Below are 22,250 nucleotides of genomic sequence, written 5' to 3'. Positions count from 1 at the left end.
AGGTTGCAATGTCAGAGAGGGATATAGCAAAAGCAAAAGCACATAAGTCTATCAGTCCACAAGAGTGGGCAAGATATCGCGAGTTAAGAAATCAAGTAACTAAATTGAATAGGCGTAAAAAGAAAGAATATTATCAACTTAAGCTGAAAGAGGCCAATAAGGACAGCAAAAAGGTGTGGAAAGTTTTAAATAATATAATGGGTAGAGATCTTGCTCCGGTGATGCCTCACATCCACACGGGTGGTACGTTTATAAGTAAAGCCAAGGATATTGCCAATTATTTTGTGAATTATTACAGCAATAAAATAACAAATTTAAAATCTAATATGAGCAAAGGCGATCCCACCTTATCCTGTCGTCTTATACAGGATGTTATCATGAATAATAAACCATGCCAATTTAAGTTTGAGGCAGTGAACGTGCAGATGGTAGAGCGCTTATTGACATCACTTCCTGATGATACATCCTCCGGTTCTGATAACATAGACAGTAAACTGCTCAAAGTTGCAGCCAAGTTTGTGTCCCTTCCTATATGTCACATATTTAATAAATCTCTGGCATGCAGCTTATTTCCATCGCAGTGGAAAGAATCGAAAATAATTCCGATTCCTAAAAACAAGAATGACATTTTTAATGGTGTCAACAGCAGACCTATCAGTCTGCTACCCATTTTAAGTAAAATTATGGAAAGGATTGTCTACGAACAAATTCAACATTATCTAATAGAAAATCAGTTACTCACTCAGTTTCAACATGCCTACAAACCTGGTTATTCCACCAGTTCAGCTCTCATTCACATGACAGATAACTGGTACAAATACCTAGATAAAGGGAATTTGGCCGGGGTGGTATTTCTGGATTTTAGTGCTGCATTTGATTTAATAAATCATGATCTACTGATAGATAAACTAAAATGTTATGGATTTTCACCAGCTGCTTTGTGCTGGATGGAAAGTTATTTGTCTGGAAGAAGGCAAAAGGTTTATTATAATGGTTATTTCTCGGAGGGCCGCGAAATGAACTGTGGTCTACCCCAAGGCAGCTGCCTCGGTCCACTTCTCTACTCAGTTTTTACAAATGATTTGCCGTATGTCCTGGATAAATCTCATCTTGTAATGTACGCTGATGATTCCACCATGTTTTATTCAGCCAGTAGCCACTCTGAATTGACAAGCGTATTACAACTAGATTTGCTGAATGTGTTTGATTGGATAAGTAAAAACAACATGATTATAAATGTGACTAAATCCAAATCCATGTTAATAGGAAGTAGAGCACGTTTAATCAACAGTCCACAACTAAATCTTTCCATAGCTGGATCGGTATTAGAACAGGTCACCCAGATTAAATTACTTGGTGTTACCATAAACCACCACCTTTCATGGTCTCAGCACATCAATTCTGTTATTAAGAAAATGGGACAGGGCATAGCTATAGCTAGGAAATGCTCCTTTTATATTACTACTTCAGTTATGAAAGATGTCATTAACGCATTAGTATTATCTCATCTAGAGTACTGCTCAATCATCTGGTCTGCAGCTAATAAGACAGATCTGAATAGACTTCAGTTAGTCCAAAATAGGGCGACCAGATTAGTGTTAAGGTGTTCATACTATACAAGTATTGACAAAATGCATGATAAACTTTCTTGGCTTTCTGTACAAGCTAAATTATACTATGGCTTACTTGTATTTTTAAAGAAAACAATACTGTTAAACACACCACACTTTTTTTGTGCTCAGTTGCAGTATCCAGATGAAATTCATAATCATGCCACACGATTCTCAACCAACCACAATTTAGTAATTCCTCGTGTTAAAAGTAACTTTTTGAAAAACTCTGTTATATTCAGAGCATCGTTTCAGTGGAATAAGTTGCCTGAGGCAATAAGAGAATTGGCTTCAATTCATAATTTTAAAAATCACCTAAAAGCCTATTTAGGCAGTTTTTAATGTATTTGTAAAAATTGTAGAGGGTAATATCACTTGTAATGGAAATTGTGTATTTTGTTTGAGTGTTTTGTTTTGGTTTTCTGCTTTTATATAATTTTTAATATTCACATGTTTACATTTCAGTATTGTAAAACTTTACTGTAGATCTAATTGTTGTAACATTTTATTTGGAGATATTTGATGGCTTGGGCCCCAGGAAGACTAGCAACCACTGTTGTGGAAGCTAATGGGGTTCCTTATAAATAAACAAATAAACAAATAAACAAATAATGACCAGTTAATAGTGCATTAATTTGAGGTGTGTATGCCTTATAAACTCAACTTTCCAGTCCTCTGATCAAATTCTTCTGGGCTGGGGTGGAAGGTGTGGTGCACCCTGATATATTGGTTGTTTTGAATATTTTCTCACATCATCACAAATAACTTTTTCATTTTAATGTTCAGACTTTTAAAGCTTGTTTTTTTTTTCTCACTTACAGGCGTATTAGGATGGAAAGGGAGCGTCAGAGAAAGCTTCAGGAAGAGAGGGAGGCCAAACAGAGGGAAGAGGAGGAGAGACAGAGACAGGCTCTCATCCAGGCTGCCAAGGAGCAGGCAGAACGAGAGCTCAGAGCAAGGGAGGAGGCAGAGCGGAGAAAACGAGAGGAAGAGGAGAGAAGGAAAAGAGAAGAAGAAGAGCGCCAGCGCCAAGCAGAGAGGCGGAGGCAGGAGGAGGAGAGGCGAAAGCTGGAGGAGGAGAAGAGGAAGCTAGAAGAAGAGAGGAGAAAACTGGAGGAGGAGAGGAGGCAAGAGGAGAAGAGAAGGAGAGAAGAGGAGGAACGACGCAGAAGGGAGGAGGAGGAGAGGAAGAGGTTAGAGGAGGAGCGGAAAAGGTTAGAAGAGGTGCAAAGGGAAGAGGAGCGCCGAAGGGAGAGAGAGGAGGAGGAGAGGAGAAGACAGAGGGCTGCTGAAGCAGCTTTCCGAGACGCAGAGGAAAGGCGAAAGCAGGAGGAGGAGGAGAAGAGGAAGCGGGAAGAAGAGAGGAGAAGGCTTCATCAGCAGCACGAGGAGGAGAGGAAGAGGCGTGAGGAGGAGAGAAAAAGGGCAGAAGAGGAGAGGAAGAGAAAGGAGGAGGAAGAAAAGAGGAGGAAAGCTGAAGAGGAGAGAAAGCGGAAGGAGGAGGCGTCTCGTCAGCAGAAGCAGCAGCAGCAACCACCTAAAACAGGAGGGAAGATTGATATTCAAGCTCTGCTGAGAGGGCTGGAGGAGCGGAAAGGTGTGAGGGACAGTTGCATGTTTTGAAACCTTTATCAGCTTCTGTTGTCTTTGTTTTATAGATCACTTCACTTTATGATGTCTGATTTGGTGCTACAGGCGGGCAGCCGAGGGCCAAGCAGCACAGGAAGTCAGCATCGCTCACATCCTTCAAAGCAGTCTACCCATTTACTGCACGAAACAACGAAGAGCTCAGCCTGGAAACAGATGACATCATCGAGGTAGGAATAAAATCAGGGGTTCACTCTTTTCTTTTCTTTTTTTTTTCTTTCTTTTTTTTTTTCTTGTTGTTGTTGTTTTTTTGACCCTCAGCTTTTAACTTTCCTGTCTCAAACCTTCTCTCCTCTGCTCAGGTTGATGAGACGACAGAGCGAGAGGAAGGCTGGCTGTATGGCAGCAAGCAGGGGACGATGGGCTGGTTCCCAGAGAGCTACGTCGAGAGAGTGGGCCCATCGAATACAGCTGATAGCACTGCTCCTGCTCCTCCTGCTAAACTACCGCTGCAGTCACAGCTTAGTAATGCTCTTAAGGCTGCCAAAGTGTCCGGGACAAAATCCGCCTTCACACCAACACATTCTCCAAACCCTGCAACTTCTGAGAGTCAGGAACAGGTGAGGGCTTCACACAGCACTTACTGCTCCTTACAACTGTATAATTATTATGTGGATAGGTTCAACCTCTCTGTGCTGTTATCTTTTCATCAGCGGGTGGTGGGTACCCTGTTAGCCCAGGCGCTCTGTTCCTGGACAGCAAAGACAGATAGTCATCTGAACTTTAATAAGGACGATGTGATTCAGGTATTGGAGCAGCAGGAGAACTGGTGGCTGGGAAAACTGAACGACGAACAGGGCTGGTTCCCCAAAACATATGTGAAACCTATTGGAGAAGATGAGGGTTCAAAGTAAGTACTTGCTTATGTGTGGATCTTTACTTTTTCTAAGACATCAGCAGCTTTTTCCTTCTTGGATTTGGATTCAAAATCTCAACAGTCTTTTATAGCCTTGGAAATGGAAACGCTTACTGTTATTTTAGTTTCTGATAATACTAACAAGCCTCATTGAGAATGATTTTTTTTTTCCCTTTCCTTTTAGGAGACACTTTCTTCCTGAAACTTTACTGTAATGAAATACGCAGCTTAAAGAGTAATTCAGGCTGCAAAAATGTTAATATTTGGTTTATTATGGTTTACTCTTTAAAAATGACTCTTATTACTATATCACTCTTATTACCATCACTATATATATGTATAAAAGGGGAAAACACATCTCTTCTTGTTTAACATTAATCATTTTAGCATTTTAACTTTTAGTTTTGAAGCAGATTTAATCTGAACTTCAGCCTTCATGACAATCTGAGGTTGTACACTTTGTATAATTTAGACCTCTTTTAGACCACTAATAAGCAGAAAATTCCTGTGTGGATGAACATTATTCACTACTGACACACGGCTGAATTCAAGTCTTAGTGATCATGTGAAAAATACAGTTTTTCACCTTTCACGTTCAATCAAATGTAAACATAAGGAGATATGTTTTCAAGGGTTGGCCAGCCTGATTTAGACAGTCTGTTGTATGGTGGGAACGTTGGCTTTGTGTACTTATGTAAAATCAGTAAAACAGAAAAACATACTTCATTGTCTTTTGTTTAATTAATTAATCTCCATTAATTTGCATAAACTCTGTAATCCTGTGTGCCTTCCATATGTAAACTTTGGTGCCATTATCTCAAACTAAATCAGTCAAGTCAAGCCGCATGATAACATGACCAGTCACCTACATTCACAGGTGCAGCAGGATATGCACTTTGATTCCAGCTGGTATTGTAGGAAACTGAGCCTGAAGTTTAAGCTCTTGATTTACTAGTCAGTCAAGTGCAGGTTCATCTGTGTTTGTGACATTTGGCTGGTGACCAAAACAATGAGACAGCAGGTTTACGAAGGCCTGAGCAGATTCCCCAATGACTAGAAAGGTTTGCATTTCTTTAGTTAAACTTTGCGTGTGGCGTCATAAGTTTTGGGAGATGCATGGGTGGATTGCCAGACTACTATGCATGTATGTACTGTAATATTGTCTCTGTCTTTACAGTGTGAAGAGCTCCTCTGCTGATGCTCCTGATGGGGATAGCCTGCAGCTTGAAGGTAAAGTAAAAAGTCTTGTGAAATGTAAACTGCGCTTCCTGATATTGAATACAACTAAGAGTCCAAACTGTATGCAGTCTGTTTGACAGTCTGTTTGAGGAAGTCACTTGGATAAGCAAAGAAACGTTTCTCCCACTGAAAACTCAACGTCCAGATGAACAGAATCAACTTTTTGGGATCATATTTTAACATTTTATAAAGATTAAATGATTGAACAGCCTAAACTACACAAATTTTCCCTCCTTGATGTCGATTTGTTTAGCTTTTCACATTTATTTAGATAATATATGCTTCATTCAAAATTCAACATTACTGTTCATCTGCTATCATTCAGGATTTGTTGACTCTTTTAATTGGACTATGATGGAGGTTAGTTTATCGATGTAAACAACACGTGGGCCTATAGCTGTATTGTTGTGTTTTAGTCTTTTTGATTCTTTTTCTTTTCCAGAATTTGTGGCCTTGTACACCTACGAGTCTCCACAGTCCGGTGATCTGACATTCAAAGAGGGAGATGTGATCCTGGTGAGCAAGAGAGATGGAGAGTGGTGGAACGGCTCGATAGGAAACCGCACGGGCGTCTTCCCCAGCAACTACGTCAAACCTAAAGAGACAGATGTAAGAACACTCAACATAACACACACGGGGCATGAACTGGTCTGCTGCAATAAATAATTTGGGAAGGTCTTATTTAAGACTTCAGTTTGTGACAATTTCATAATAGATTGCATTATAACATAAAGGGTTATAAAAGAACACATACTAAAATATAAACCCATCTTTTATTTTCAGACATCGAGCACATCTGGAAAGAAAAAGCAAGGTAACGTTCTAAATTTCAAACATGTTTTGTTGAAGTCCTGATTGTACATTTTTCTGAAATAAGTTGTTTGTGTTTTATGTCCACAGAGGTCGCTCAGGTTACTAGACCTCACGCTTCTACTGGTCCTGAGCAGCTGAATCTGGAAAATGGCCAGCTCATCCTCATCCTCAGCAAGGATGTCTCAGGCTGGTGGCTTGGTGAACTGCAGGTCAGCGTTTAGGGGTTTTTAAAGTTATAGTCTTTTTTTTCTTTTTTTTAACTAGGCTACCACAAGCCCAAAACAGATTCATCCTTGCTGACACAAAGGCACAAAGACAACTCGAATGTCTATAAGCACGAACAACGGTGAGAAGCCCATTAACCACAGGTCCTCACAGACTGAGTGGATTGGTCACCGTATAACAAGCACACTCATTTATAAAATTCCTCATTATTTAGCTTATAGATATTTCACACACACATATTCCACTATGAGTACATATTTCCAACATATAAGAAGTGTTTCAGTCACTCATCTTCCTCTTTCAGGCCTTGCACTCAACAAAGTCATTGACAGCACTCATCTCCAAAGTTGTGGCTGTACTCATTCTGGCTACGTTTCTCCTTCCTCCTTAGAGAACCACTTTTATCTTTTTCTTTGCTAAACATAATTTATTATACTGCTGGACAACAAACACACAATGATCACACAAGCTGTTGCACTGTTGACTTCAACAGGTTCCTGCACATTTTCCACATTCCTGCACATTAGAATTCCCAGCATGCCCATCTGCCTTGTTCAAAGATACTTGGTATCTGTGATACTGGGCCTATTTACTTGGTTCAAATCAGTACCAAGTTTTGCAGTATTGTACACAACTAGTCGCTGGATGTTGTGTTAGTAAAATGAACTGTGCAGCAAATCACATTATTTGTCAGATAATTTAACCAAAAGCTTCTAAAAGGTACCAGCAGTGAAAAGCAGACTGAGAGGTCTGTTTTATTGACTCTGACTAGCAGAGGTGTTTTTTTCTTTGGGAGAAAAATGAAATGATTATTTGCTCGGACATAAACATTCCTTTTGTTTTGGCATAACACTCAAGCAATCATGAACTTTGGAAAAAAAATTGTGAGTCTGATTAAAACCTCACTGAAAGCCAGTGACTGTTTGTATTTTCTGACTCCAGGCTCGTGGTAAAAAGCGTCAGAAGGGCTGGTTCCCTGCTACTCATGTTAAAGTACTGGAATCCAGCAGTGGCAAGTCCACACCAGCACCTCAACCAGGTAACGCAGACACACACAGACACCACTTTAAGTCACTGGGGGAGGGCAAAAGTCAAAGCAGCATGCATTTTACAGCATTAATAAAATACCAGCGTGGACTAGGCAAAAATAATAACCTCACTGTCCTCTTCATATTCAGTCTGCCAGGTGATCGCCATATATGATTACACAGCCGCCAATGGGGAAGAGATGAGCTTCTCTAAAGGGCAACTGATCAACGTTTTAGACAAGAGTAACCCTGACTGGTGGAAAGGAGAATCCAACGGGGTTACTGGATTGTTCCCCACCAATTATGTTCAGATGACCACGGCGGACGTTGACCCCAGTCAGCAGTGTATGTAAATCTCTCTTCCATGTTGCTTCAAACCTGTATGACTAACTATTCTTAAGTGTTTGTTCATTTACCCGTACCTGCCTATCTGCGATCCTTGATAGTTTATTATCAGCTCGTCTGTCACACTTTTCTTCACACTGACCGTCTTCCCCCCCTCCCAATCTGTATTTCTCCCTCTCTCTTGTTCTTCGTTTGTTTCTCTTTTTAGGGTGGTAGAAAGACTCTTCCTCCTCCACCTCTTCTCCCTCTTCACCTCCCGACTTCAGAGAGACCCACTATCACACTCTGCTCTGACGGGCTGAAGTGATTGGACACTTATCTTCTAACTTCTCCCATTAAGCAAATTTCATTTTGTTCACTATATTTAAGACAACCTCAAGCAGCAGGTGAAAAATTAAAAATGAGGGGGGCTTGAGTAAATTAACTTGGGAGTGAAGCTAGTTTTTCATGACTCTTTGTGGTGATTCTGTGACTTTTTGATTCCTTCGGTTTTTGTTTTTTGTTTTTTTATTGTAAAAGTTGACGCTGAGTGATAGTGGGTTTCTCTGTGGCTTCTTCTTCCTTCGGTAGACACATTTCCTCCCTCATTCAGCCCAAACCTGTCTCTGTCATATGTTTCTCTTTTCCGTTATTGGCTCTCCAGTTTCTGGAGTTCTGCTCACACAAACCTAACTGTTCCTCAGAGATGTGTCTTTAATCAGACATGATGGTAAAGTGTTACTGCAGCTGCCTTAACTCTTGTTTCATACTAAAGATTGAGATCATGATAAACCTCAAAAATGTGAATAATTTTGAGGAGGATTGAAAAGGTCCGACTGCTGTCCTTCCAGTGAAATGTTATAAAGTCTGACCTGCTGTCTTAATGAAAGTGATTCAAAAAGGGAACAAAGAATCCAGTATGAGCATATCTGCATCAAACTTAGACTACAGCAGCAAACGTTTCTAGGACTTGCCTCACCGAGGTGCATTAGATGGTGCAAACTGCAAAGCTGATGGTGGGTGTCATGTTTCTACCTCCTGCATGCTTTTTACAGGCAGTTCACTCACTTAAATCACACCAAATATGGACTCATCTGAAGAAAAATATTTCCTGGAGTGTGCCATATGTGAGAAAGGAAAATATTCTGACTTAATTCTTGCTAAATTTCCCAAAGTTCATGTGGGAAAACAGCTTTAGAGTGAGTAAACCATTAAAGACATGGCCTGTTGTCACGCATGAACTCCAGATTGAAATGTTGTCCCTTGAAGTTTTCTTTCTTTCTTGTAGCACACAACAGAAAATGTTTCCTTCAGATGTGTTTGCACTGTCTGTTATCTCTCTGCTGGTGTTATTCCTACAAACATCAAGTGTCCAATCACATTTTTGTGATGTCTCGGTCTTGTAACTGGGGAAAAAGTTTTTTTGTTTGTTTGTTTTTTATGGGTTTCATTTGTTTGTTTGTTTTTGGTTTTACAATGCTAAACCGGTTTGTTTATCCTAAACTTAACCAAAGTGTGAAACTAATAAGTCCATATATCTAAAAGCAATAATTTCATGTTTTCTTTTGTTTTCTCAGAGTTAACTAGTGTCAGTTTAATCCTTTCAATGGCCACAACTTCATCTTTAGATGTTTTTTGTCAATACTTTTTCCACTTTATTGATTCAAAGTTTCAGTGTCATAACAACCTGATGATTCATTTGCATTTAAGGTGTTACAGGTGTTTTGTTTCAGTTGATGGTACAACCATCTGGTTAAAGACCAGTTTATGTTCAATCCAGCTGCATTTGGATTTTGCATTTTCACATAGTTAAGGTCTAGAAAGGTTCAGGACTGCGGTGCATGTGTAAAAAGGGTGTTACAGTAAGCCTTGTTTTTAGAGGTGATATTTAAAGATGAGTGCTGCACTTTATAATTAATGAATGCTGCTTTTCTGCTGCTGCTCAGGGTGATTTTATTGTGGAAGGGAGTGAATGCATGTCTGCTGATAGTGTTAACCACAGGTTACATATTAAAATAAATAAAGAGGTACTGGTTAATGTTGGGATTGGGGATAAATTCAGATCAATGGGTGAAAGACTTTATATCCTGTGGATGCTCTCTTGGTGCACTGACTCCAGGGAGAAATTAGAAATGGTACAAAAGAGTTTGATGACCTGTAATGCAAGAAGAGCTAATCATTGTTAAAGGGTTTTTTACGTTTTTGGGAGTGGGGAGAGCCTGTATTTGTTTTATCACAGTTTATTTGTTGGGATTTCAGGTGAAAGGCTGCCATAGAGAACAACACTAACAGTGTTTGCACAACTGACTTTAAAGATATACCAAACATTTGTGCTACAAAGGTGATGGAAGATCTGTGTGGTATATTTTCTGAATCTGAAATAAAATAAATAAAATAAAGATTGTGTGAGTTGTGCTCAGTGTTTACATGTTCAATAAAATCCACACGATTAAGATGACCGAATAGATGAAAACCATCTCACCTTGTTTTTGTGATTTTTTTTTTTTTTTTTTTTTTTTCTCTGTTTACATGCATGGATCTGATTTGTAATTTAGTCCCAAAGAATTGCTTCTTGAATAGTTGGGATTTGTTTCTCTGCTTTTGTTTAATGTTATCTATGTGACTTTGGCCAACCTGTACTGGGCTACCTTATCTAAAAACATGTGAATATCCACAGTTTTATAGACTTATTAATGGATGAAGGTGCAGAAAAATAGGAGAAGGTCAGGTTTATCCACCTTCTCCCCCCCCCCTTCAATTCAAGGTTGGGAAAGAAAAAAAAAAAGGACTCCCTTTCCTGTTTTGGTACAAACGGATTTATCCCAGCAAGAAGATAACGGCACAGAAAGAGCCAAACTTGACAGGAGAGACAGAGTACAATCACACTGAGCGAACAGCCAGACAGCTACAATCAGTCGTAGCAATGGATTCACAGAACAGATTTCACTTTCTAAACCTTTGGGATGACACAGCAGATGAGAGTGAAACAAGAGAGGGAGAGGAAAGAAAGGAGTTTATAGGGGATGAGCAGTCAGTTTGCATGGGATCCTCACAGTGGATGAATGGGCGCCCTGTATCAGGTAAGTGTGTGTTAGACGGTTGTCGTCTGCCACCTGCTTTTTTTTTAAACCTTTCTGAAAGTAATGTATGAGAGGGTACAGAGGAGGAATCATTTTTGTTTTCCTGTGCAGACACTTCCAGCAGGAGGCAGTAAACGCAAACCTGGGCTATCGGTACAAGCAGTCATTTGTGGGTTTTGTTGAAGTGGATGGACTGGTTGGTTGGTTTTCTTTTTCATGCAAACCTCTCCTCTGGGTGTTGCTCCTGTTTTGCAGGGTGTGCGGACTTGAACAGCCTGGATTCACTGAGCCCTCAAGAGAAGAAGAGGCAAGGTTACATCCATGAGCTGATAGAAACTGAGGAAAAATATGTGGAAGATTTGCAGATAGTGCTGGAGGTAATTTCACACAAATCTGCTGAATAATACATGTAAAAGCAAAAAGTAGCGTTCTCAAAAATCACACCAAGAAAAGTTACACGCTGCAGTTCTTACGGTGTTGTGTGTGAGTTGGGACTTGGTGTGTTTTGTAATATTTGTGGCTTTTTCCTCTGCTTGTGTAGGTTTTCTGCAAGCCCATGTCTGCGTCGGGCCGGCTGAATGAGTCAGAGATGAGCATGATTTTTGTCAACTGGAAGGAACTGCTGGCCTGCAACTCAAAATTTGTCAAGTAAATACCTTGTGGGCAGAGAAGAGGCGACAGTGTTTCTGATAGCGTGAGGAAATGCTGTGAAGAGTGTTTGTGCAGATTTCTTTTCAGTGTAAAAAAGCATGTTGGGGGTTTGTCTTGTGTATGTGTGCAGGGCGCTCCGCGTTCGTAAGAAGACGGGTGGAGAGAACAATCCAGTGGGGATGATTGGAGATATCCTGGCTGCCGAGCTGTCCCACATGCAGCCCTACATCCGTTTCTGCTCATCCCAGTTCAACGGCGCCACACTGCTGCAGACTCGCACTGACAATGATTCAGACTTTAAGGACTTCATGAGGGTAGGAGGGATTCCCACATCCTGTCCGCTTCCAATGAGAGCTTCATGTTTTCCATTTAGAGTTTGGGAATTTTAGGGGTTCCGGTTTTGTTGAAAGACAAGAATGTATCTGTTAATCTTTTAATGTTGTCTTTTTTCTCTTAGAAAATCGCCACAGACTACAGGTGTAAAGGAATGCCGCTGTCCAGCTTCCTGCTGAAACCAATGCAGAGGATCACTCGCTACCCACTGCACATCAAAAACGTAGGCCATCGTTTTCAAGTGTGGCCTTAACTGGCTGCATTTGACTTTCTGGTTGTTTTATAAATTCTGTCATAATTGTATCTATTATTTTATTGTTAGCTGTTTTAAATATTTAGACTCACATTAATATACAAAAACAGAATTTATAAGGGTGTGGAGAGTGACGGACTATGCAAGCGCTTTTTTCCAGTTCTACGATACTTTTACTTTAAGTATGAATGTTCTCCCTGGAGAGTATTTTCAGCCAGAGCTTTACATTCAGGGACGTGATCAGAAGTTATCACGGTAAGCTCTCATTCTGCACCAGGTATCAGCTTCCACTGCCAGAAGTAGTCAAAATTACGCTCCAATATCTTTGCAGTGCATGTTCATCGACAGAGTATCCAATGAAAGACACTCTTCAGTGACGGAAAATAGTTGTTAATAAAATTAACGTCAAATGTGAGCACGATTAGCTTATTAGTGTATTTACTTGTGCAGATCCTGGAGTGCACTGCAGAGGGTCATGCTGACCGAGGTCCTTTGAAAGAGGCGCTGGAGAGGGCGGAGGAGCTCTGTAAACAGGTTTTTATGATCATCATTTCCTTTATTAATGAACCCAGTGAGTCGCTTAATTAGAAAGTCTCTGTGTTGTGGTTGAAAGAATCTGATGTGGTGTTTCTGGGCGATTACCTTGTGCAGGTGAACGAGGGTGTAAGAGAGAAGGAGAACTCCGACAGACTGGAGTGGATTCAGAGCCACGTTAATTGTGACGGTCCTGTCGAGGTATTGAGATTTACGGTTTTTCCTTCATGGATCTTTGTGTGAAAACATTGAAACGTTGTTTTAAACTTTCTCGCTTTTTACAGCATTTGGTCTTTAATTCCCTTACCAACTGTTTGGGCCCCAGAAAACTGCTCCACAGCGGCAAGGTGAGTTTCACTGCAGGTTCTCATATTGGCTGGCAGGATGGGGCATAACGGATGATGAAATTTGGAACTTGTAACCAGTAACACTAGCCTCATACCACAAAGTAAAATCTTCAGACACCAGTAAGCTTTAAATAATTTAAAGTCGTGTTTTGCTGAAGATTTGCGAAAGTAAATCAGTTAATGTTGTTAGTTTTTTAAGTGTTTAATCATACATGTGCGGTTGTATCACTCTATCGTCACAGTTGTACAAGGCAAAGAGCAGCAAGGAACTCTGGGCTTTCCTCTTCAACGACTTCCTGCTTTTAACGTACGCGGCTAAACAGTTCACCTCATCTGGACCTGATAAACTGTTCAGCAACAAGAATAACGTACAGCTAAAGATCTACAAACCAGTAAGAGATGCACACGAGTGGAAATCTCCTTTGAGGCAACGTTAGACTTTGTGTTTGTGCCCGACCGTGTTTCATCTTGTGTTTCCTGTAGCCCGTCCTCCTGAACGAAGCTCTGGTCAAGCTTCCAGATCCTTCCAGCGATGAGCCCATCTTCCACATCTCACACATTGACAAAGTCTACATGCTCAGAACAGACAACATTAATGAACGGTATGTGCACACGTCGGCGTACGCACAGAGAAATGTGCCAGTGAATCAGTGGCTTGTACGAATTCCTGCGTGTTTGTGTTTTTTCAGGACGGCGTGGGTTCAGAAGATTAAGGTGGCGTCTGAGGAATTTATTGAGACTGAAAAGAAAAAAAGGGACAAGGTTTATCAAGGTTTGTGTCTACACTCCAAGAGCCACATTCATGTCACCTAAACGCGATAATCTCAAACAATCATTTAAGCTTTCTGTGCACGTGTTTACAGCACGCTCTATGAAAGGCAGTGGAATCGGCAGACTGCTCGTCACCATCCTAGAAGCCACTGAACTCAAGGCAGCAAAACCCAACGGTGAGCATGAATGCACTAAAAACAAATCATCAGCTTTTTTTTCTTTTCTTTTTGTTTCTTTGTTTTATACTTTTACACTTTTATTTTTACTTCTTCCTTTTTTTCCTTGACTCTCCTTTTTCCTTTTTTTTTTTTTTTTTGATTATCTGAATCAATCCTCAACTTGCTTTCTCTTTACCTGCTCTTACATCCTCCTCATGCCTGTCTGCTGTCTTTCCCTCCTGCAGGTAAAAGTAACCCTTACTGTGAAGTGACCATGGGAGCTCAGATCTTCACATCCAGAGTAATCAACGACACCCTGAACCCCAAATGGAACTTCAACTGTCAGTTTCACATCAAAGACATCTACCAGGACGTCCTCTGCATTGCCATCAACGAAAAAGACCAGTTTTCACCAGACGGTTAGCTACCGGCTAATTACATTATTTCATTTTATTAATATTGCTAAAGTTTGTTCAGAACTCTTTCCTTAAAAGCCCATAAAATAGTTAGATTATGGTGTAAATGTATACAAATTAAATTATTATTAACACTTGTTTGTAAGAAAACAGTGGAGTTCCCACTCCAGGTTGGGAATGAGCTGCTGCAGAAAAGTGCAGAAAAGTATCTTGGGGGTCTTGTCTTTGAGTGAGGAGAGGGTGGAGTGGGAGATTAGTGTGGATGCTGTACCGGTCTGTTGTGGTGAAGAGAGAACTGGCTGTGAAAGTAATGCTGCTGTTTTACACTTCAGTCTACATTCCCACCTTCACCTACGGTCACTATCTCGGAGTCACGACTGAAAGTTTAAGGTTGTGGATAGCTGGAGCTGGTTAAGTCGTCTGATTAAGTTGCCTCCCGAACACAAACTATGAAATTGAGAACCCAACACATGTCATGGAGCAAGCTAAGTATTTATTTACGGCAATTTTCTCTATAAATTCATCTACAACTGAGTCACTTTCCAGCAACTCTCCCCTCTGAGCTGGGTCGGCACGCTTGTTAGCATTAGCTTCCTGTCTGGACTGCCCTCTTCTCCGGGTCACGGCATCCTCCTGAAATAGAGGAGGCATGATTAGATGACGATTACTGGCTGTTCCCAGCCTCCCCTGACACTCTCTGAGCCCACTGCTCCACCCCTCCCTGCAGCTAAGCCACAAACCACACCCCGCCACAGTGAACTACCAGGACGTAGCCCCAGGACAAACCAAGGACACAGCTGACAGATTATTTCTCTGCTCTGGCTTGGGAATGCCTCACATAAGCTTGAGGAGGTAGCTAGAGACAGGGGGGGCTAGGTGTGCCTCCTGCCCCCATGACACGAATAAGCTGTAGAAAATAGATAAATGGTTATTTTATTCAGTGGCAGAATGACAAATCCTCTTAAGACATGGGTGTAGGGTGGGAGTGTCAAACACGAGGTCAGAGGTCCACACCAGCACATGGATCAATCGGGGGGACTGTGTGAAATTAGTTGAACACACTGCTGTGGGGTTTAAAAGAAGTATTAAAAGAGCATCCCATGTGTCACTGAAACTGTCTCAACACCCCCACTGGTTAAACGTTGGCTGTTGTTGGTGAATATTTTAGTTAAACTGTACACAGGATAATTACAAAAAGTATAAAAAGTTAAACATGGTTTTCTTCTTTAAAAACAGAAAAATAAATAAATATAACTTCCTCCGAACTCATGTGCTGTTCTGTTTTCTCGTGTCAGAGTTCCTGGGCCGGACCGAGGTTCCAGTGGCGACCATAAAGAAAGAGTTCGAGAACAAGGGACCAGCGACGCGTCGGCTTCTGCTGCACGAGGTCCCAACAGGGGAAGTGTGGGTCCTGCTCGACCTACAGCTCTATGGACACAAGTAGCCGCAAAGGAAGAACTGAAACAAGAAACTACATCCTCTGTAGAGACTTTCAAATAAGAACAGTTAACCAAATTTTAAAAGGCTGCTTGTTTTCACATTAACAAACTAAGATGGTTTCTCCTCTAAGCTGTAAGGAGAGACGGTCTCATTCATCAAGCCTTAATTAATTTAATATTAACCAGCAGTAATAATACCTCTTCTGATGTCATCCAAGTCCTGCAGTAGAGATGGCCTTTCGACAATTCAAGCCACGAAATAGGAATTGGAGCTCATCTTTTGTTCCTCGGGATGACTTTAGATGGAAAGGGAAACTTGTTCACCTGCTCAGTATGGAGACTTGGTGTGTCCCACAGTTGAATGCGAGTCCTATGTAAAATTTACAACCTTCAGATGGAGTTAGGACCAGACAAAAGCTGCTGAGAAGCAGATAATTCAAAGCAATAAAACTACATGTGCTCTCCTTTAGACTCTCAGAGCTCTGTATCTCAGTCGGTTTTTATTAAGTATTCACTTTGCCAAGTCTGCTCAGCCGAGGCCATTAAACGAGACACTGAACTAACTAGTGTTTTATCTTAACTGTCAAGAGATACAAGTTGACTCTTTATATTATTTTCTTCTTCTTTTTTTCTGAGGAGATCATGACTGACTGCTTTTTAGAGACTTTGCTGGCCTGCTTTGTGGCTGTCGCCAATCATAAACTGTCTGGGCTCACTTCTCACAGTGACATCAGAGACAGTAGATGGCAAATGATGGACAGTGACAGCTTGGAGAATAAGTCTGTAGAGCTGGTCTGAAGTCAGTTTACTACTGTAGATCTCAGGATACGTTGTTCTGGGTTGAGTCTGTGTCACTGTAGCAACACTGAACACTCGTTTTGTTGTTTTGTGTGTATGTTGGGATTCGTGAGTACATATCTTTGGAGAATAGAAGTATAACGATAGAGAAGCGAACAGATCCTGCAACTTTGGGAGGATACAACTTCTTGCCTTAATAAAAGTCATTTTTGACCTTTTTTTTTTTTTTTAAATATATGATTAAAATAATTTACTCTTCATTGGGATGATGCTGGGCTTGACTGTAGACTATTTTTGCTTTTTCTTTAACGTGTGAAATCAGCTACGGCCGAGTAATTTCAAGTGAGTTTAAGATGATTAAGGTGAGAGTTTTGTGTTTTTATGCAAACAGTTTTGATGGCGTTAACTTTTTGAAGTAACTCAGATCGAGAGCAATAACAAACAGTATTTTCCCACTTGTATTTTTTTATGCTTTTTCAAACTGCCGACACATTTTAAGGCTCACCCCTCTCGTCCCTGCCTGCTTACAGTAATATTGTGACCTCAAAAAGTTAAAGTTGGCGCGTACGAACGTCAGCCATGAAGACGCTACAAAGATAAAGGGTGTAAAAGCTGCGTATTTGTGTTGTTGTTGTTTTTACTCTTACTCAGTGTGCTCAGATTATTTTCTAACTCTGCATTTAAACGAAATGTGTTGTATTTATTTCTTAATTTATGCGTGTGACTATCCAAAGTTTAGAGCGCCTTTCTGTTTCATCGTGGAGAATCGGTCGGTAATCGCTGAGTTTGTTTTGTGAGAAAGCCGGCTCAGTATCTTAAGACTTTCCACACATGAACTTCTGAGTCCAGTAGAATATTTTCCACAGACTTCCTTTCTCACATGTAGCACACAGCAGGAAATGGTCTGCTTCAGATTCATTCGCACTACTGGAAATGTGGAAATGTTCCTTTTGGGTCAGAGGTGCAAACTTCAGTCCAGCGTCACATAGACTTTTTACTTGGGAGCACACAAGAAAAGTAAAGACGAGCTAACGTCTGATCCGACTGCATCAGATATTTGTGTTGTTCATTCACCTCTGCTGGGTGATGTCTAGACGTCCAGCGCTGAAGTGCATGTGTGGAAATGGATTCATATACATTTTTTTTCCCCCTTGATTGAGTTTTACTGTAAGGAGACGAAGTTGTTCATTGTTTTCTTAGGTCTGATATTTTGTGCTCTTGTACTCCACTGAGTTGCCCTTTTTTTTTTTTTAATCAACGAGGTTGTTTTTAAGTCTTGTTGTTAACTCCTGTTCTTTTTTTTCTTTTTCTTTTTTAATTTGTGGAAGGTGTGAGACTTCCTCGTCTGCGTAGGGCTGTGAAAGCTTGTTTTCCTCTTTCATTTTCAGCCTCCTGCACTGACTGCTGAGTTTATGACCTCTCTAACCCTGACTTGCCTGTTCACAGCTGACCGGATTCTGTAACCTGCTGTTTGTACTCACCTTGGCCTTTATATGGCACTCGCTGTATCAGGGTTTCTTAAAGCAAATTAAAGATATTAAAAGTGATCAAACTGTCAATTTAATTGTCCGGTCAAACAAAAAGGACCAATTAAAATAACTAAACTGTGAGCGAACATCCTCCTGCAGACTATGCAGTTGAGCACACCATCCTGCTGTTGTGCTTTTTCCAACTACAGTGTTATGTGCAGCATTTTTTACTAAACTACAACAGATTTTACAGTTTTCATAAAGCCGGACGTGATTTGAAGATAAATTCTCATGTTTGAACAAGTGAAATATATATTTTTGGGTGGTAGTTAACTCTTGGTTTGCCTGGTTTCTCGTAGTGTCCGGCCACAGAGTCCGTAGAGTTCAGTGCAGAGTTGTCAGTGCGCACCAATAGCTCTCATTAAGTCCTTCTTCACCCTCCACTGGCTCTGGGGCCACAGGAGCAGCAGCCATTATGTAACCACACTGAGTGGGTCTGTGAAGAGATGACAGCAACACACACGGCTGCGTGACTGGGTCGAGAAAGTCAGCTGAACTCTACCTACTAATGCATTTAATGCAGCGGGATATGTGATGATATAACTAAAGGGATTAAATGTAATTTATACTTATTTGAGTGTCATAGCATTGCCTGAAGATTTTTATTTATTTATTTTTAAATACAAATACGATTCACTTGAAAAATCAGTCAAATGTTTGCATTTTGTGACAGTGGCGTTCCACATCTTAAAAACCTTGGAACACCTAACGGTGGAAATCCCAGAGGAGACCCAGAACTCAATGGACACGTACATTGACTGCCCTGTGTACTTCTCCCAACTGGAGAGTGTGGCTGGGGTTAAGGATGTCTGGAATTCCTTGCCTTAGCATGCTTCCAGCACGGTCCAACCTCAGATAAGCAGAAGACAATAGACGGAATGTGTTTAGTGAAGGTGACCCAATTTAAAATTCACATATTCAGTAAAATAAAAGAAGCTGTAATAGCTTGCCAAAATGCATACACTGACGTTTGTGGTGGTTCTTGCTGTCGTGGGTATCTCCAGGTCCTCATTCTTGCCATGATGGCACAGACTAAGAGTGAAAACAATAGTGGATAAAATAGTTTCTGTCCAAACAGATTCACTGAAAAAACATGTTATGTTGTTTTTTTCTCTTCCCTTAAGTCTCTTAAAGGAGGCTTTGGGCTACAACATGGTGCCAGAACAGTTGCAGTGGGCCTTGGTATTGATTCCACAAGTCTTATTCTGTGTTTTCATTGTGATGGGAATGAATGCTGTCAATCAGTCCAAAATCTCCCGCTGGCATTCTTCTGAAGGTCATCGATGAGTCACACTAATCAAACCATTCGGTGCTCCCCATAATAATGTATACAATCATTCAAAACAACTTTGTATGGATTTGAAGACAAGAAACATGCCAGAGAAAAAAGTCCTGCCACAGCCTGTGTAGGTACTGCAGGTTGGCCAAAAGAAGACGTTTACAATAAACAATTTTTTTTTTTAATGTTTACTTAAATTTCTAAATATATGCACTCACAGGTCACCTCATTAGTTACACCTCATCAGCTGCTTGTTAACATATAAATCACATGGCAGCAAGTTAAGTGAATTTGAATATTGGATGTTTGTTGGTGCCAAACAGGCTGTTCTGAGTACTTCAGATGATCTACTGGAATTTTTCCACAAAACCATCTCTAGAAACAAGAAAATATCCAGTGAGCAGCATTTTGTTTTGGTGCCAGAGGTCACAGCCTGCATGAAGCTGATAGAAAGGCAACAGTAACTCAAATATCGCACCTCTGAACACACAACACTTTAAACCTTGAAGCAGATCGGCTACAGCAGCAGACAACCACACCTGTAAGTTCATGCAGGAACACCAAAACTGAACAATGGAAAATTAGGAGGCCGCTTCCTGATCTGAGGAGTCTCAATTTCTGCTGTGACATTTGCATGGTCAGGTCAGAATTTGGCGAAAAAACACACAAGCATGGCTCCTGCCTTGTATTAAACGTTCAGGCTGCTTTTTATGCTTCCCATTTCCATCTCTATGACCACAGGGACATGGTGGAACAGGAGTTTGTCATTATGGGTGTGCAGCTGACAAATGTGCAACAACTGTGAGATGCAGCCATGTCAATATGGACCAAAATCTCAGAGGAATGTTTTCAGAACCGTGCTGAAACTACTGCATGAAGAAGGAAGGCAATTTAAAAGGAAAAATGGGGCACAAGTGAGTAGTGAGTGTATGTCAGCTATGAGAAAAAGGTCAGTCATGAGGCTGGTTTGACTTCAAGATACTCTTAAAGGATTTTTTCCTTATAGAAAAAGGTATAGTAAAGGTTCAGAGGCAGACAGAAATAGAAATGGCAAATGAAGAGCCAGAGGGAGAGAGTGTGCATGAGACAAAGTGAAAAGGAAAAGTGCAGCAAAGCAGAAGAAAAGAACAGTTTAGAGGTGGGAGGAGAAAAACAGAGACAGAGGAGAATAAACACACATGGAGACAGAAAGAGAGCGTGGAGGGAGAGAGTGACATCTGCATACAGGATGAGTCTGAGAGGCCCTCAGTTCCACTTGAGTTAGTCATGGGAATGATTTGATTATCACCACATGAACAGTTGTCTTATGTAACACACACATACACGCAAATACCCTCACAAAGAAAACACAGAAATAATGAGGGATTTGTGTCCTGACCAAAAACCTACACTGAGTAAAGGTGCCCTGAAGCAGCAGACAGACAAGAGGGTGAAAGAGAAAGACCACGTCCACGTCATACAGGTCTTTTCCTAGACATTAAAACACTGAAACTCTCCACCAAAACAAGCACAAATCAGCTTTTTGCTATTGTGTTGATTTCTGATCATGTTCATCAGAACATGACGCCTAGCTAAAAATAAAATAAATAAATAAATTGAGGACTCACCTAAACGCTGTCGATGAACTGATGTTGAACTGAATTAAGGTCGTGATTGTTATTATTATTTTTTTCAATCATTACCAAATTTGAACAACAAGCCTCGCAAAAGTTGTCATTTTTCCATCACAGTGGGCCCAAAATCAGTGGCACACCCACAGAAACGCATAAAAAACGATAAGCAAACTTTACTTCACGGCAGGTTATTTTTTCTGTAGTGGGAAACGATGAAACTGTTTCCACGAATGCCTTTAAACACATCAGTGCAGCACTCGGTGAGATGTTAATCTGTTCCAATAACTTACAAACTGCTCAAATGTGTGTTAGTGCACATCTGAAAATAGTTCCCACTAAAGCTAAGGTACCCAGCTGTTTTATGAAATTGTTTAGTCATTTGTAAAGCTGAAAGTACAGATTTGTGGCCCATTTGGGGTTTAAGGTTAAGAGCCAAAAGACCGCTGAATATGTCCAGGTTAACCAAAGCCAGCACACGCGAATCTTGGGACATCTTTAGCTTGGCCGACTTGTGTTTATATTGATCAGTAAATATGAATTACTCCCATCTATGATGAAGTTGATGGTGTTTTATTTTGCTGATGTGCTGAGATGAGATTGCCTACACTGACCTGAAATTTCACCCCTGAAGCTTCTTAAATAATGAAGTGAAGCACCAGTGGAGCAAAAACCCCAGCGTGGCGCAGACCCAACGTCCCCCCTCAGCACCTGAAACTCACAGCTCCCGTCCCTCGCTATTTCAAAGAGGGTTGACAATAATTCCTGACAGAAAACACTCCACGGCTTTAAGAGAGTTAATATTTCAGCACCCTGAGCAGGAAGTGCAGGAATACATGCATTATGGATTTAAAGTGGTCTGTGTGTTGTGTATTCTGCAAAAAGAACAATGTTTAGACATTAAAATCGCAAACATAAGGCGATGCTTGGTTTATTTAATATCTATTAACCTTAATTCTGCTATATCAGCGCTAGAAATAACCTTCACATGTGGCAAGGAAAAAAAGATGCGTGGATTCATTTTATTTATTTCTCTCCAGTAATTGTGCAAGAGAGGGGAGTTTGCATGTAAATGTGCTGAGATTTCAGATTGTGCAGACCTGAACACAACCAGTAACACAAGGCTTTTGTGTGATATTAAGTGTTAAACAAGCCATTAAAGAATTACAGAAATGTGAAGATGCTGATTTAATAACTTGTGCACGTGTGGGCGTAGAACGGAAAACGTGATCGCAGTTTTACAAAGAGCAACGGAAAGATCCAGCAAATTTTCGACAACACGGTTGTGTCAAATCTGAAACAGATATTCC

The 22,250-nt window shown here is 40.7% G+C and overlaps 1 protein-coding gene and 1 long non-coding RNA gene across 3 annotated transcripts in view; one reads left to right on the top strand and one right to left on the bottom strand.

The window, feature by feature from the left end:
- The window catches only part of itsn2b (intersectin 2b), a 35,888-nt gene extending 19,687 nt beyond the window's left edge, over positions 1-16,201 (top strand). Inside the window, exons 18-40 of one of the 2 annotated variants that reach the window (XM_026171056.2) lie at positions 2,432-3,207; positions 3,306-3,427; positions 3,560-3,817; positions 4,004-4,107; positions 5,291-5,343; positions 5,795-5,961; positions 6,136-6,166; positions 6,253-6,374; positions 7,333-7,429; positions 7,569-7,763; positions 11,078-11,199; positions 11,364-11,470; positions 11,604-11,787; positions 11,931-12,029; positions 12,510-12,593; positions 12,711-12,794; positions 12,878-12,940; positions 13,183-13,332; positions 13,424-13,542; positions 13,630-13,712; positions 13,804-13,887; positions 14,115-14,288; positions 15,581-16,201. In XM_026171056.2, the coding sequence (XP_026026841.2) occupies positions 2,432-3,207; positions 3,306-3,427; positions 3,560-3,817; positions 4,004-4,107; positions 5,291-5,343; positions 5,795-5,961; positions 6,136-6,166; positions 6,253-6,374; positions 7,333-7,429; positions 7,569-7,763; positions 11,078-11,199; positions 11,364-11,470; positions 11,604-11,787; positions 11,931-12,029; positions 12,510-12,593; positions 12,711-12,794; positions 12,878-12,940; positions 13,183-13,332; positions 13,424-13,542; positions 13,630-13,712; positions 13,804-13,887; positions 14,115-14,288; positions 15,581-15,729 (3,427 nt within the window). In that variant the 3' untranslated portion in view covers positions 15,730-16,201. Of the gene's footprint in view, positions 1-2,431; positions 3,208-3,305; positions 3,428-3,559; positions 3,818-3,910; positions 4,108-5,290; positions 5,344-5,794; positions 5,962-6,135; positions 6,167-6,252; positions 6,375-7,332; positions 7,430-7,568; positions 7,764-11,077; positions 11,200-11,363; positions 11,471-11,603; positions 11,788-11,930; positions 12,030-12,509; positions 12,594-12,710; positions 12,795-12,877; positions 12,941-13,182; positions 13,333-13,423; positions 13,543-13,629; positions 13,713-13,803; positions 13,888-14,114; positions 14,289-15,580 lie in introns of both variants that reach the window. The other variant, XM_026171048.2, reaches the window with a different exon arrangement.
- A 2,182-nt stretch (positions 16,202-18,383) lies between these two features.
- Positions 18,384-18,927, bottom strand: LOC145426002 (uncharacterized). Its single transcript, XR_013906768.1, has 2 exons — positions 18,805-18,927; positions 18,384-18,487 (listed from the first exon to the last, which is right to left on the bottom strand). It is a non-coding gene; the product is annotated as an uncharacterized LOC145426002 (long non-coding RNA).
- Positions 18,928-22,250: the final 3,323 nt, after the last annotated feature.

The sequence above is a fragment of the Astatotilapia calliptera genome, chromosome 1 (assembly GCF_964374335.1).
Source record: "Astatotilapia calliptera chromosome 1, fAstCal68.1, whole genome shotgun sequence".
In the NCBI taxonomy this organism is placed as follows: Eukaryota; Metazoa; Chordata; class Actinopteri; order Cichliformes; family Cichlidae; genus Astatotilapia; species Astatotilapia calliptera.
This window is presented reverse-complemented; position numbering and strand designations above follow the sequence as displayed.